Here is a 15,231-nt window from a genome sequence, read left to right on the forward strand (position 1 = left end):
CCCCAGGATCAGAGAAGCTAATTCTGCTTACTACCTGGAAGTAATGAAATGTCTGCATGAAAGAGTTCAATTTGTGGCAAGACTAATCATGGCTGTTTTACTATAACAATACATCCTCTCACACAGCCATCATTGTCAAGCAGTGTTTAACCAAAACATCCACCATAGTCCTTGAACAGCCCTCTCTACTTACCTGATTTGGCCCCCTGTGATTTTTTCTATTTCCAAAAATTAAAGAAAAATTTTTACTCCAGAATGCATTAAAGAGTTAATGTCAGTGGTAACAGAGGAACAATTTCATGACTGCTTCAATGGTTGGAAAAGGTAAATGGAGAAGTGCATTATAGCTCAGGAGGAGTACTTTGAAGGGTGCAATGTGTAATTAAATTACTTTTTTCAATAAATTATTTTATAGCATTAGTCTGTGAACTTTATTGTCATACCTTGTAGTATGCTTAGATTCACAATTTCTTTTCTTTGTATTTAACTACTACACAGTTATTGCAGAAGTTATCCATTTCTAATTATTTACATAAATTTTCTAAAATTATGTCTGAAATGCATGTCGTAAAGATATTTAAAAATATATCATGAATTACCTACATAGAGTAGATTAAAATATTCATATGTATAATTATTATGGCTATTTAATTATTAATATATAGTATGACATCTATACTGAAAATTTATAAAACAGATTATTCACTCAGAAAAAGTTATTTAAAAAATGTTATAATCAAGAATTCAGTTCTCAGCATAGATCTGACATCAATTCAATTATAAAGAAGATTCTATATATTTGTATACAACTATAGTAAATGGAATAAACAGATAATTAAACTTGATCACAAATACAAAATTTATTTATTTATGACTAAAATAAGTTCAATTCTCAGTTATAATTAATATACTTAACAAAAGCAACTCTGATAGTAAACGATTTATTTGTAGACAAGTAATTTGTCATTAGTAGATGAGTAAGACTGTATGGTACTAAAACCTGCTTACGGCTGGGAATTGAGAGAAATAAAAAAATTATAAAACCCTTTAGTTTAGTATTTTAATTTGATATTACTGGAGAATATTGTGAATGTCACTGATGTATTGTATAATAAATCTGTTTTTTTTTAAACAAATTTTTTAAAGAAGTATAGGAAAAGTAAAAAAAGAAAAGCTTCCAGAAGCACCAATACTGTAGAATAATATAGTCACATGGTTAATAGTACTTCTGCAAACGCAAAATATATTTTTATGTACAGAATATAATATATTCTGTTTAGTTTTATAAAGGAAGGAATTCAACAGGAAGGAAAGAATATACTGTCGTGATTTTTTTAATGATTTTTTATCTACAATATTTTAATTTATTTGGAAGTTTTTGTATTATTTTCACCCTCAAATATTAGGAAGTGTTTTTAAATTATGTTGATTTACATGAAATTGCCATTTAACCTCTTCTATTATGATCTTCAGTATCTTCATTTTTTTTTTATAGCTAAAGATTTATATTTTATAAAAAATCACTGCCATCAGTAAAAATGTGATATAAAAGTCCGACCGCATGACTGTTTATTTCACACTGAACATAAATCTAAAAGCATGTTTCTGAGTTTTAAGAATTCCTTGTGAACATGAAACTACGATTATTACATTTTTTGTGTTATAATAAGATTGCATTTGCTATCAACATGAGAATGTTAATGCACTGTTTCCCACAGAAATAGTTATTTTAATTTGTTGCTGTACGCTATACATCCCACTCTTTCATTTGTCCTTGACACATTTATCTGAGGTGTACAAGGTACAAGTTAATTGTTTATTGTACAGCCAATCCCTGCAAGGAACAGAGAAAAAATGTTTTGTAGGATCACTTGCATACAGCATACAGATATACAATAAAACTTACATGTTTTGTTGCATCAGCATACAGATATACAACAATAGATTTGGCACAAGAAGAAAATATGGAAAATCTCTTCATCCTCGTATTTTTAGTAAGGCTGACATGAGAATTTTTTTTGAAATCTGGCAACAGTGCACCAAAGAATTCACCACTTGTTAAAAAGAAAAGGCTCATTACTTAAGATACTGTACCATAAAATAAAGATTAAATTGGCTACAGTTTAATAATATATAGTGTTACATATGAGTAACTTACATTGGCCCGTAATTACAAACATGTACTTTCCTTGTAATCCCTGTTTTTGGTCCTTTAAAAACAGCATATCCGCATCCAACGTGATAAGAATGAGAAGACACCACCTTGACAGTAAAGAAAAGCAATAAATTATTTCATGTTAATATTTTACACCAAGAACCTGAGTGGAACCATGAATTGAACATGGGAAAGGAGATTCATTTCAATTAAAATCAAAAGGAAAAAACTTGTTATGATTAATACATTTTTCAGTGTCAGAACTAAAAATAAGATATATTTTACCACTTTTAATATTTTTTAATATATTTTATTATTATTTGACGTATCTGAGCTCTGCCAGGACTACATGAGGCAACTCCACTTAATGTGAGCTTGTTTTTTCTTCCTTCTTGGTTGCTCAGCGGAGTTTCATTTTTTGACTATGTTTCTGCTTTCTTTCTTCTATTCACTTTGTATCATTCCTCTTTTTCTCTTCCTCCTGGTTTAGCTCCCACTTGTATATTTTATGTTTGTAGATGTTTCTGTCATTCATATCATTTGGTGTGACTCCAACTTTCTGTAGGTTTTTTGGACTTCTAGGTTCCACAGGATGTCCTTGATTGATTTTGTGTATTCTAGGATTCTTCTGGTCAGGCATGCTGGTGGAAGCCATATGTTCATTAGTGTCTTTTTTATAAGGTATGTGGTTTTCCTGTCCAGCCATCATTCTTCTAAGGTATTTATTAGGGATTTCCGTTCTATTGAGTAATACGCTTTTTAAAAGTTGATAAAAGTGCATATGGTATCTCTGTTCCTTTTAGTTTGATAATATGGTTTTTAGATTGAAGATTTGCTCAGCACAGGATCTGTTAAGAGTGAAAAACTGCTTGGTGTTCTACTTTGTGTTTCAATTGAGTTTGTGTACTTTCCAAAAGACTCATGAGGAGAATTTTGTAGGTAATTTGCAGCAGAGAAATTCCTCTGCAATTATTCACATCAGTTTGATCTCGCTTTTTGTGCAAAAGGTAGATCAGAGCGCATTTCCAGTCTTCTGGTAATTCCTCTGTTTCTCAGGTGTTCCCAAGAATTTGAGTTAATTCTGACAGTGTGTTTGTTCCAGTTTCTTTTAACAGTTCTCCAATAATTCCGTCTTATCCAGATGCCCAGTCGTTTTTTAGTTTTTTGGTCTGCCTCTTGATTTCCTCTACCATAGGTGGTAGGAATCCGGTTTTCTTTTCTGAGGAATTTGTGCTGGGAATCGTTAAGTTGGTTCAGGGCAATCTAATAATTCTTCCAAGTACCTTGCCAGTTCTTCACAGTTTTCTTTGTTTTTGAGTACTAGTCACCCACTTTCTTATGGAAACATAGATTTTGTGGTTGATATCCTTGCTGATAATCTTGTTCAGAATGTCCTTGTAAAAGTCCCTGACATTGTAGTTTCTGAAGTTCTCCTATATATGCTTTCCAACTGGTGTTTTAAATGTTGTATTTTAGTGTTTCTATTAATTTTAGCTGTTTGTTTTCTTGTTGTTTGGAAATATTCTAGGTTTTGTCTGTTTTATTGCAACTATATTTCTGGAAGGTGAGTTTTCTGTTATAGATTGCATTTTCACACTCCTCGCTCCACCATGGGTGTTTCTTCTTGTTCTTTAGTGGAATGAGTTCTTCTGCCTTTTGTACTATTTTCCTATGAAACTTTTTCCACATATACACTCATTCTCTTTCCAACTCTTCTCGGATTTTGGATGTTTTTAGTCTACTTGTATCAAACTTAGAGATTATTGTCATTCTTCTGATGCACCTCTTTGGTGTGAATCTGATTTTAATTCTTGTCAAGAGGTGGTATGAGTCTTTTTTAGCCCCTCTTCTAACTTGTACATTGTGGATCTCTCAGTAGTTTGGATGGGAGATTGCCTCATGATCCAGTTGAAATTACCCCAGTTCAGTTACAGGAAATCACCAGGTCCTTGGTCTTTTTGGGGTCTTTGCAGAAGTTTATAGACATTATTTTTAAATTATTTTATAGACAAACTTTGACTAGTTGATGACAGTTTTTGCTGGTCATTTTGTAGCCTGAGAAATTACCTATGGTTTTCCTGTACTTTTTTTCTTTACCTAATTGTGCATTAAAATCCCCTAGTAAAATTTTCATATAATGTTGCAGTATTTTCTCCATATATATATAAAACTCCTATAATAAGTTATAATTCTAAACTATCAAACACTGAAATGTACTATAAATTTTTATATCCATGATTTATCATGTTTATACACAAGCTTCAACAACAAACACATGAAAATATTACCTGTATATAAGAAAAGATGCATTTTTGACTCACTTAAACAACTCAAAATTATACAAAATCTTCAACACAACATTATAAATGAACAAACACAAATCCATGCACATTCTTTGAACACATCATTAACAATAAAGAACTTTCAACAGAAACTTAGAAAAAATAAAAGAACTTAGAAAGAGTCTAAAGAATCATAATATGAAGCAAAAGCTAGTTCACAGAAAGGAGTTTTTTATAACTTTTATCTTTAAAAGTGTGTGTACTTTAATCAAAACTGTAAAACTTCAAAAATGTTGATGAAAATTAAAAAAATTTAATATAAAAAATTTAACAAAGGATGTTTTATTAATATTATTTTTCTAGTGACTTATAGTAACTAGAAGACTTATAGACTTATAGTAATGTAGAAGTCAGGTAATGGGAAAATTAGTGATTGCTCCTATCCTCATGTCTGTATCTTACGACAAAGGTATCCCCTCTAACTCACTTTTAGTTGCTATGGTCTCAAAATCTAATCATTCTCTCCCTCTCTTCTAAGATAGATTTTTTAATTCTACCAAGTATTAAATGCCATGATATTTTTTTTAAAGAAAACTATTTGCATGATTGTTCAAACTGAGAAATTTTTCATATGGGTTTCTCAGGTAGGTTATATTTGGTAATTGGGTTTTTGCTGAGTCACCAATTTCAGTGGGTAAGGAAACATTTTCCAACCACATTACAAGGGTACTAACTATGGCTTTGATTTTTTCCATTATTTTTTATCTTAATTTAATAGAGAAATTAAACAATCATTTTCTAATTGCACTGAATTGCTATCCCCATTAACTATATTTTTAATATTTAATAAGAAGATCACATTATGCCGTTTTTTGGGGGGTATTTAGAATGACTGAAACTGAAGGAGTGGTAGTAGTACTTTGTGCATGTGTTCATTTACAAAATTATTAAGGGTTCCAGGATCCCTATTACACACACCACATTTTCCACTTATGTCTTCTACTCAAGGCAGAGGTACTGTATCATATGTGTATTACCTTCATGATTCTACTCATAAAATTTTACTATGTAGAAAGTTATCCCTTCATGGTTTCAGCTATACACATTTAAAATTCACTTTTTGAACAAATCATAAATTCCACCTCTATTAATGTTTTCAAAAGAACATTAATTAATTAAATATTGCAAAATCAAAATTGTTTCGTATTCCGCTTTTTAATATATTTTATTTCATAATCTGATTTGCTTTATTTATTTATTGTTTCCTATATTATCCTTTCTTGGTCATAATTATAATTTTGTTTTTGTACGTTTATGCTGCATGTCTGTGTAATTTGATTGTTTTCATAGGTCTCTCAATACCTAGCAACAAATATGAAAATGATCAATCTCTTAAAATTAGGCTTAACTCAAATATTTCACGCATAATAGATTTCTGAAAACAGATGTTATTTTTTATGTTCACAATTTTTAAATCTATGTGATTAAAAGTATATATATTTTAACATTTAAAAATGTTTTATACATCTATATATATATAATTTTACTTTCCCTACTGTAGCTGTATAGGAAAGTATATAAATAAATAAAAGTATAAGTTTTATGCCTTAAGGAGGTTTTTTAAAAATATTTTTACAGAAAATATAATTTAAATAAATTGTAAATAATCTCTGAAAACAATTTTTTATTCCAATCTCCCAATTCCAGAACTATTTTTGTCAGACAGACATTTGTGCTTATGTACACATATGTATGCTTATGTGGTTTGTATTTTGTCTTATACTGTAACTTTTGACCCCTTGACCAATGTTCTTCAAACTTGGCAGATAGGTACTACATTCTGCAGAAAAGAATGTATTACATTTTTGCAGAAATTTGAAAAAGGGGTTGGGTATTTTGGCTGAAATAAATCTCAAATCTTTACTGGGACTCTAACAGAAACTTTATCTCGCAAAACTTTAAGTTTTCTTTTTACCAAGATCACAAATTACCAGAAAAGTTTATTTATTATTCACCCCTTCCTCAAGAAATGACTTAATATATTTTTTTCTTTTTTTAGCTATATCTTACTTCAGAAAAGTATTTAAAAGTTAGCCAAAAATGTTTACCCCTTCCTTTAAAATTACAACTTTATTTATTTAGAACTATAGCTATGTTTTGTACTTTCTAAACAATTTGTTGTTATTTTTTTTTTAATTTATTATCACCACTTAGGGATTATTTTCTTAAAACTTAATTATATTGGAATGCTTCTTCTTGAGTTTGAAAGGTACCAAAATGAAAAAAAAAATTTTTCTCAAATTCAAATTTTTAATGCTAGAGACGTATTTTGTTAAACAAAAAAGTCACTAAAATAACTTAGTAACCCTTCCATGATGGGGAGCTCCCAAATTAAAAAATCTGTTTTAATGTATTTAAAATTAATTTTAGTGAATATTTTAATAATTAAAAAAGCCCCTGATGCATGAACTCACAAATTTTCAAAAAGTCGAAAACATATTTTTTAAATTGTGATGCTAATATTAATATACTAATGTTAAAAATGTTTGCTATTACTTTATTTTGTTGAAATTATAAATAAATATTTTTACATAAAAATGTAAAAAAAGAATTCATAATTTTCATTATTGTTTTTTAATAAAAAGGAATTAATTTATCATTAAGGTACAAATAGAGCTTAAAATGATTGAATTGAAAAATGAATCGCATAACTTTCCCAGCTACACCAGTCAAGTTATGTAATTCATTGTTGGTGTTTTTTTATATCATTTTTTTAATATTTTGTTGTTTACAACAAAAAAAAAGTCAGTAAGACAAAAACTAGAGCCATACAGTTAGCTACAACTTCACAAAATTTTCCTGAATCTGAATAGGGGTTTCAACCCTTTTTAAGCAAAAACATTTTCTGTAATATTTGCGAGAGATGTATCCAACAAGTAATTACAAACATTGTTCTCTTGAATTAGCAAGTTATTTATAATAGTACATTTAATGTAGTAGAAAATAAACTATTTATTAAATTAATTAGTCATAGGGATTGTTCACCCTTATAAACTGCTCCTAAATATTGCTACTAAAAGAGATAGTAGTATTATAGTTATTGAAGGACATAAGGAATAAAAAATATCTACCTAAACATTAAAGATAAAGGTTGTCATGATTTTATCATTTAGATTCTAAATATAACCATTGTGCTGTGACTGTTTCCACAAAAGTTATTAATCAAACCAATTTAAAAATAAATACTGATTTATTAATCTGGAATAAATTAATAAAAATTGAAAGAAATCTATATTTGACTGTTCCTGACCTGTACATAATGATATACTGGAGGCTGTGCATGTTGCAGTTCCTCATTCACAAGATCGTATGTGTAATTAAATTTTTCGTCATACCAACGCTTACATGCTTCTCTAAAGTTTGATCTATTACTTACCATTCTTTCTTCTATGGTAACTCTTGCAATATTCTGACCAACTAGAAAATCAAAAGTATAAAAATATATAAATTCAACTTGACTAAAATAAACAGAGTTTATGTAACAGAAAATATTACAGATCATAAAAGTATAAAAACATCGTATATCACACATATTAAAATTCAAATTCTTAATAGTTCATTAAAAAATAATTAAGCAGCAAGCATCCTAATGGCAGCAAAAATATTATCTCTTGGAGCTCCCTCAAAAAAGAAAAAACAAATATAGAACAAGTTTTCTAGATATAAAAATGAGCTGTCAAATCATTGTTTGAAAATACTCATATTAATTATGTAAATTAATGTTCAGCAAATTAAAAATTTTAACTTGTTCATGTGTTCATGAGTATAAAACCTTTGCTAAAAACAGTAGTCATTTATTATTATACAAAAGATAGATAATTTCCACATAATTATTTTATAATTAAAAGTCAAACTTCACAATATGTAAAAAAAAATCTGATGTGGACACCATATGAATAACTTGTATACCTATTAAACTACATATACACATTTTTTGTTGCACTTCATTTAAACTTAAACTGGTTAAACTTTATTTAACCAGTATACAGGACTTCACTAAATGGAATAGTTTAACTGTTAATTTATATATTAATTTTGTTTCACGTCACTGAAGTAGATATGTGGGGTAAGTGAGAACATGTCGTATTCGTAACCATGCACACATCAGTTCGAATCCGACTTCATGTACATATATATTTTTTTTAACTCTTTTTTTTAATTTAAATATATTGATTTATTAATAAATTATTAACCTCTGATTGTAAAAATGTTTGAGTTAAAATGAAAAGTACATAAGATTTTATTTCACTAATAACTTCTTTTTTTTTTTAAATTGTTATTATTGAATTATTTATTGTTAAAATTTTACAACAGTCCTAAATCCAAAATTGTACATATACATATCAGAATTCTGTAATGAAGGTCTTTACTAATTCTTTATGCATCAAAGAATACAAAAAAAATAAGTAAAATTAAGTAATTAAGTAAGTAAATTAGCAGCAATCCTTCCTCCAATATACAAATCCAGAAAAATTCAAGCTGTACAGAACAACACTTAATGTTGATATTATTGATGTACAAGATATGAATATTATATTGAATTTTAATCGATCCCTATGTATTATATGTATTTTCTATAATAATACACGATGAACATTAATTTCAATTATCATTTTAAAAATGTAAAACAGCAATTTTTAACGAAGAAAATTTCTAATTGAATAATAATTATTGCCATACTTGTATTAAATTAACAGGTATTGAATCTTAAAAGTAATTCTTTTAAAGAAAAGTAGAAGAATGAAATAAAGGGGTAATAAATAATATGAAATGAAATTTAGTGAAAGAATTGTACAAATGAAGTTTGAGAAAAAGATATAATATTAAATGAAAAGGGATAAGTGCAGTTAAAGGAAATTATCAAGAAGTGATTAAAGTTGATTAAGTTACAATCCCTTAAATTTATTTGATCCATCATTTGTGGAATAAACAATGCAAATAAGTTAGTACGTCTGTATCTTTACTTATTAACATCTGATTTATATTGTGATGCATACAGAAGACCTATATTTAATACATAACAGTCAAATGATGTCATTCCATTTCAAGCTAACCATATATAGCATGTCAGTGAGTCAAGTAATGAGTAATTCAAGGTAATTAAATTTTCTTCAGTATGAGTTCAGCTCTTGGTATGACTTTCTGTTCTTTAGTTGTGGTAATGGTTTTATCAAACACATATTATAAATATTATCTCATAAATGATGCCATATATTTAATGAGAGATTTCTATGAGAGAACAACTTTTGGTATTATTTTATTGAACATCAAGCTTTGTTAAGGTGTGTGTATGTGTATTTATATTTCATGCTGTTTTATTGGACTCCATGGTGAAACAGTTTTATGAAGTATTTTAAGTAATTAATTAAGTATTTCTGTAATATTTCAGTTTACTTTTATTCATTAAAACATTTTGAATTTTACAATGATAAAAATTAACTCAGCTTCAAATAATGGGCAGGTAGTAGTAGGTTTCATAATGATCAAGAAGAGAGGGAGGAGAGTGGAGTATTTCAAGACGCATAGCGATAGAATCATTGTAATAAGGATAAAATCAAAACCTAAACCGACAACGATTGTTAACGTCTATATGCCTACAAGCGCCCATGATGATGATGAGGTAGAGTGTGTATACGAAGAGATTGATGAAGCAATTAAACACGTAAAAGGAGATGAAAATTTAATAATAGTTGGAGATTGGAATGCAAGCATTGGAAAAGGCAAGGAAGGAAATATAGTGGGTGAATACGGGCTGGGCAAAAGGAATGAAAGAGGGGACCGACTTATAGAGTTTTGCATGAAGTATAATTTAGTAATTGCCAACACCCAATTTAAAAATCATTATAGAAGAATATACACTTGGAAAAAGCCAGGCGATACTGCAAGGTATCAGATAGATTATATCATGGTTAAGCAAAGATTTAGAAATCAAACTCGTTAACTGCAAAACTTACCCTGGAGCAGACATTGATAGCGACCATAATTTGGTGATAATGAGATGTAGATTGGGGTTTAAAAGCCTGAAGAAAAGGTCTCAGATGAATCGGTGGAATTTAGAGAAGCTTGAGAAAGAGGAGGTAAAGAAGATTTTTGAGGAGGACATCGCAAGAGGTCTGAGTCAAAAAGATAAGGTAGAAATGTAGAAGAAGAATGGGAGAATGTTAAAAAGGAAATTCTTAAATCAGCAGAAGCAAACTTAGGCGGAATAAAGAGAACTGGTAGAAAACCTTGGGTTTCAGACGATATATTGCAGCTGATGGATGAACGTAGAAAATATAAGAATGCTAGTGATGAAGAAAGTAAAAGGAACTATCGGCATTTAAGAAATGCTATAAACAGGAAGTACAAACTGGCGAAAGAAGAGTGGATTAAAGAAAAGTGTTCAGAAGTGGAAAGAGAAATGAACATTGGTAAAATAGACGGAGCATCACGAAATTTAAGGAAAATTTTGGGGTACATAAATTAAAATCTAATAATATGCTAACAAAGATGGTACACCAATATATAATACGAAAGGTAAAGTCGATAGATGGGTGGAATATATTGAAGAGTTATACGGAGTAAATGAATTAGAAAATGGTGTTATAGAGGAAGAAGAGGAAGTTGAGGAGGATGAAATGGAGAAACAATACTGAGATCTGAATTTAAGAGACCATTAAAAGATTTAAATGGCAGAAAGGCTCCTGAAATGGACGGAATACCTGTAGAATTACTGCGCAGTGCAGGTGAGGAAGCGATTGATAGATTATACAAACTGGTGTGTAATATTTATGAAAAAGGGGAATTTCCGTCAGACTTCAAAAAAGGTGTTATATCATGATACCAAAGAAGGAGGGGCAGATAAATGTGAAGAATACAGAACAATTAGTTTAACTAGTCATTCCATCAAAAATCTTAACTAGAATTCTATACAGAAGAATTCAGAGAAGAGTGGAAGAAGTGTTAGGAGAAGACCAATTTGGTTTCAGGAAAAGTATAGGGACAAGGGAAGCAATTTTAGGCCTCAGATTAATAGTAGAAGAAAGATTAAAGAAAAACAAACCAACATACTTGGCGTTTATAGACCTAGAAAAGGCATTTGATATGTAGACTGGAATAAAATGTTCAGCATTTTAAAAAAATTAGGGTTCAAATACAGAGATAGAAGAACAATTGCTAACATGTACAGGAACCAAACAGCAACAGTAACAATTGAAGTAGCCGTAATAAGAAAGGGAGTCCGACAAGGATGTTCCTTATCCCCCTTACTTTTTAATCTTTACATGGAACTAGCAGTTAATGATGTTAAAGAACAATTTAGATTCGGAGTAACAGTACAAGGTGAAAAGATAAAGATGCTACGATTTGCTGATAATATAGCAATTCTAGCCGAGAGTAAAAAGGATCTAGAAGAAACAATGAATGGCATAGATGAAGTCCTACGCAAGAACTATCGCATGAAAATAAACAAATACAAAACATAAGTAATGAAATGTATTAGAAATAACAAAGATGGACTAATGAATGTGAAAATAGGAGGAGAAAAGATTATGGAGGTAGAAGAATTTTGTTATTTGGGAAGTAGAATTACTAAAGATGGACGAAGCAGGAGCGATATAAAATGCCGAATAGCACAAGCTAAACGAGCCTTCAGTAAGAAATATAATTTGTTTACATCAAAAATTAATTTAAATGTCAGGAAAAGATTTTTGAAAGTGTATGTTTGGAGTGTCGCTTTATATGAAGTGAAACTTGGACAATCGGAGTGTCTGAGAAGAAAAGATTAGAAGCTTTTGAAATGAGGTGCTATAGGAGAATGTTAAAAATCAGATGAGTGGATAAAGTGACAAATGAAGAGGTATTGCGGCAAATAGATGAAGAAAGAAGCATTTGGAAAAATATAGTTAAAAGAAGGGACAGACTTATAGGCCACATACTAAGGCATCCTGGAATAGTCGCTTTAATATTGGAAGGACAGGTAGAAGGGAAAAATTGTGTAGGCAGGCCACGTTTGGAATATGTAAAACAAATTGTTACAGACTTATAGGCCACATACTAAGGCATCCTGGAATAGTCGCTTTAATATTGGAAGGACAGGTAGAAGGGAAAAATTGTGTAGGCAGGCCACGTTTGGAATATGTAAAACAAATTGTTACGGATGTAGGATGTAGAGGGTATACTGAAATGAAACGACTAGCACTAGATAGGGAATCTTGGAGAGCTGCATCAAACCAGTCAAATGACTGAAGACAAAAAAAAAAAAATTGAGCTTGTAAAAATATTCCAAATAGTTTTTGATATGTTTGCAGAAAATTCACTACAAAAAGTCAACGAAAAACCATTATCGAATCTGCTGAAAACTGCTTAAGAACATTATTTTGACTGTCCCTTGGGAGACTAAGATAAATCCTGAGATGTATCAAATGCTACGTTAAACTAGCCCAGTGGTTAAAAGGAAATAAAGAGCATTTGCCTTTTGGCATACCAGTAATTTGGTGAGAGCCTACTAACCATTATAATGACTGCTATCTTTTCTTAAAAAATATTACTGGTTTCAATTCAAACAATAAAAGCAGTACTGCATACCCTAATGTTCATTCAGGTAGGAGACCAGTACTTCATGGTGTTAATTTACCAATTCCAATTGCTCCAACTTCTTGGAAAGAAATTTCTGATTCCCAGAAGGCTCAACTGATGAACCCTCATTTTCAATAGATATTAATTACATTCCAGAAGAATCAAATACTGAACCTCACCTCATCACACAACCAGAACTGAGCGACCTAATTCATGACTTGTATTATTCAAGACAACATGCAGAACTCCCAGGTTCATGTCTAAAAGAATGGAATTTATTAAATAAGGGTACGAAATTTTAATATATAGAAATTGAAACAAAAATTTATTGAAATACTTTAGAAGAGATAGTTTAATTTGTTCTTGCCATGATGTTACGGCTAATGTCTGAACTGGACATTGAATATTTTATTCATGATTAGTGTTTATTTATAGACTCATCAAAAAAACTTAAAGGCAGTGTTGTTCCATAACTCGAATAAGTATTCTTCTATATCAGTAGCACATGCTGTAGGAATGAAAGAAACATATGAAAGTACGTCAAAAATGTTAAAAGCTATTAAATATGATTAACACTTATAGCGAATCATTGCTAACCTGAAAGCGATAGGGCTTCTCAGTTTCCAGAGTGCTTTACAAAATATATGTGCAATATATGTGTTTCTTGTGTTTGTGGGGATTTTCGAACTAGAGGTAAACACTACACAATTAAAGACTGGCCAAAAAGAAATCAGTTTACCCCAGGAAACGAAAATGTTGTCAATATTCCCCTTGTCGAAGTAGATCGTATTATTTTACCGCCTCTACACATAAAACTAGGCCTGATGAAGAATTTTGTAAAAGCATTAGATAAAGATGGAGACAGCTTTAAATATTTAACTGAGGATTTTTCACAATTAAATAAATTTAAATTAAAAGAGGGAATATTCATCGGGCCACAAATAAGAAAATTATATTTGACAGCAAAATGAATCCTACAGAACTAGCAACATGTAAGTCATTTAAAGATGTCATTACTGGTTTTCTTGGGAACAAAAAAGCTGAAAACCATGATCAGCTTATAAATGAACTCTTAGTGAACTCCAAAGATTTAGGCTGCAAAATGTCATTGAAATTTAATTTTTTTACATTCTCATTTGGACTTTTCCCCTTTAAACTTGGATGATATCAGTGACAAACTAAAAGAAATATTTCACCAAGATATGTTGCAAATGAAACAATATTATCAAGCCAATGGGATGAATCTATGATGAGTGACTATTGCTGGATAATAAAAACATAAGACTTCACTGAACACAAACAGAAAATAAGAAAAAGAAATTAAGATAAAAATGTCTACATAATAAAGGTAGGAATTATAATTGTAATTACAATTATTATTATTTTTTTAGGTTAAGGGTCTTAACTAAAAATGTGAGGGTGATGCAGAAAAACAGATTTCATTTTAAGATTCAGCATAAAAAATACACTATAATTCACCTACTTTTACCTCGGTTCCTAATTATTATTTTTTTTTTTGATCTAGTAAACAAAAAATTGATAATTTCCACATATATCAACCTTGATTAAAGAGTTCAATACAATATTTCAGCTTATAAGAAAGGGTCTTTCAATGCTTATTATTCCTACTTTCAAATTATTTAAAATAAAATAAACAATTTATTTACAGAAAAAATATTTTATCAGTCAGTTTTTAAATAATAATTATTATTAAGAAAATTTAAAAAAAAACCTAAATTCTCTGCAAATCTCTAACATATTATAAAATGTGTTAATGAAAATTTTCATTAACACCTGAATTGTTTGATTTGTAGTTCTCATTTATTTATATATTTTCATACTCAATTTACTATCATAAATATATACTTTTAATTATTAACATAGATGTTTAACTAGTTTTATTTTATAATTAGTAGTGGATTTTGTAATGTTGCTTTGATCAAAGTTTTACCTTGGTTTCCCTTGATTCAAATAACCTTTTTTTTAACTATGAAGTAGTATACCTACCCAATTCTGATGTAGTCACTGAAATTAATTATCAAGTACCTTTCAGTTATTCAAAAAAGTTATAATACAAGCTTATACCAGTTTTTGTGATAGAAAAATGTATTGAAGAATTATGAAAGGTCCTGCCGTAAGAAATTTTAAAAGTGGATAATTAATGATTATGAGATAATG

The 15,231-nt window shown here is 29.5% G+C and overlaps 1 protein-coding gene across 1 annotated transcript in view; it reads right to left on the bottom strand.

Moving 5' to 3' along the window:
* LOC142325001 (venom allergen 5.01-like) overlaps nt 1-15,231 on the bottom strand; it is a 31,547-nt gene that overhangs the window by 3,267 nt on the left and 13,049 nt on the right. Inside the window, exons 4-5 of the mRNA XM_075366234.1 lie at nt 7,748-7,914; nt 2,159-2,262 (exon numbers count right to left, since the gene is read on the bottom strand). Coding sequence (XP_075222349.1) covers nt 2,159-2,262; nt 7,748-7,914 — 271 coding nt within the window. The remainder of the gene's footprint in view (nt 1-2,158; nt 2,263-7,747; nt 7,915-15,231) is intronic.

The sequence above is a fragment of the Lycorma delicatula genome, chromosome 5, assembly GCF_047948215.1.
Source record: "Lycorma delicatula isolate Av1 chromosome 5, ASM4794821v1, whole genome shotgun sequence".
NCBI classification, from domain to species: domain Eukaryota; kingdom Metazoa; phylum Arthropoda; class Insecta; order Hemiptera; family Fulgoridae; genus Lycorma; species Lycorma delicatula.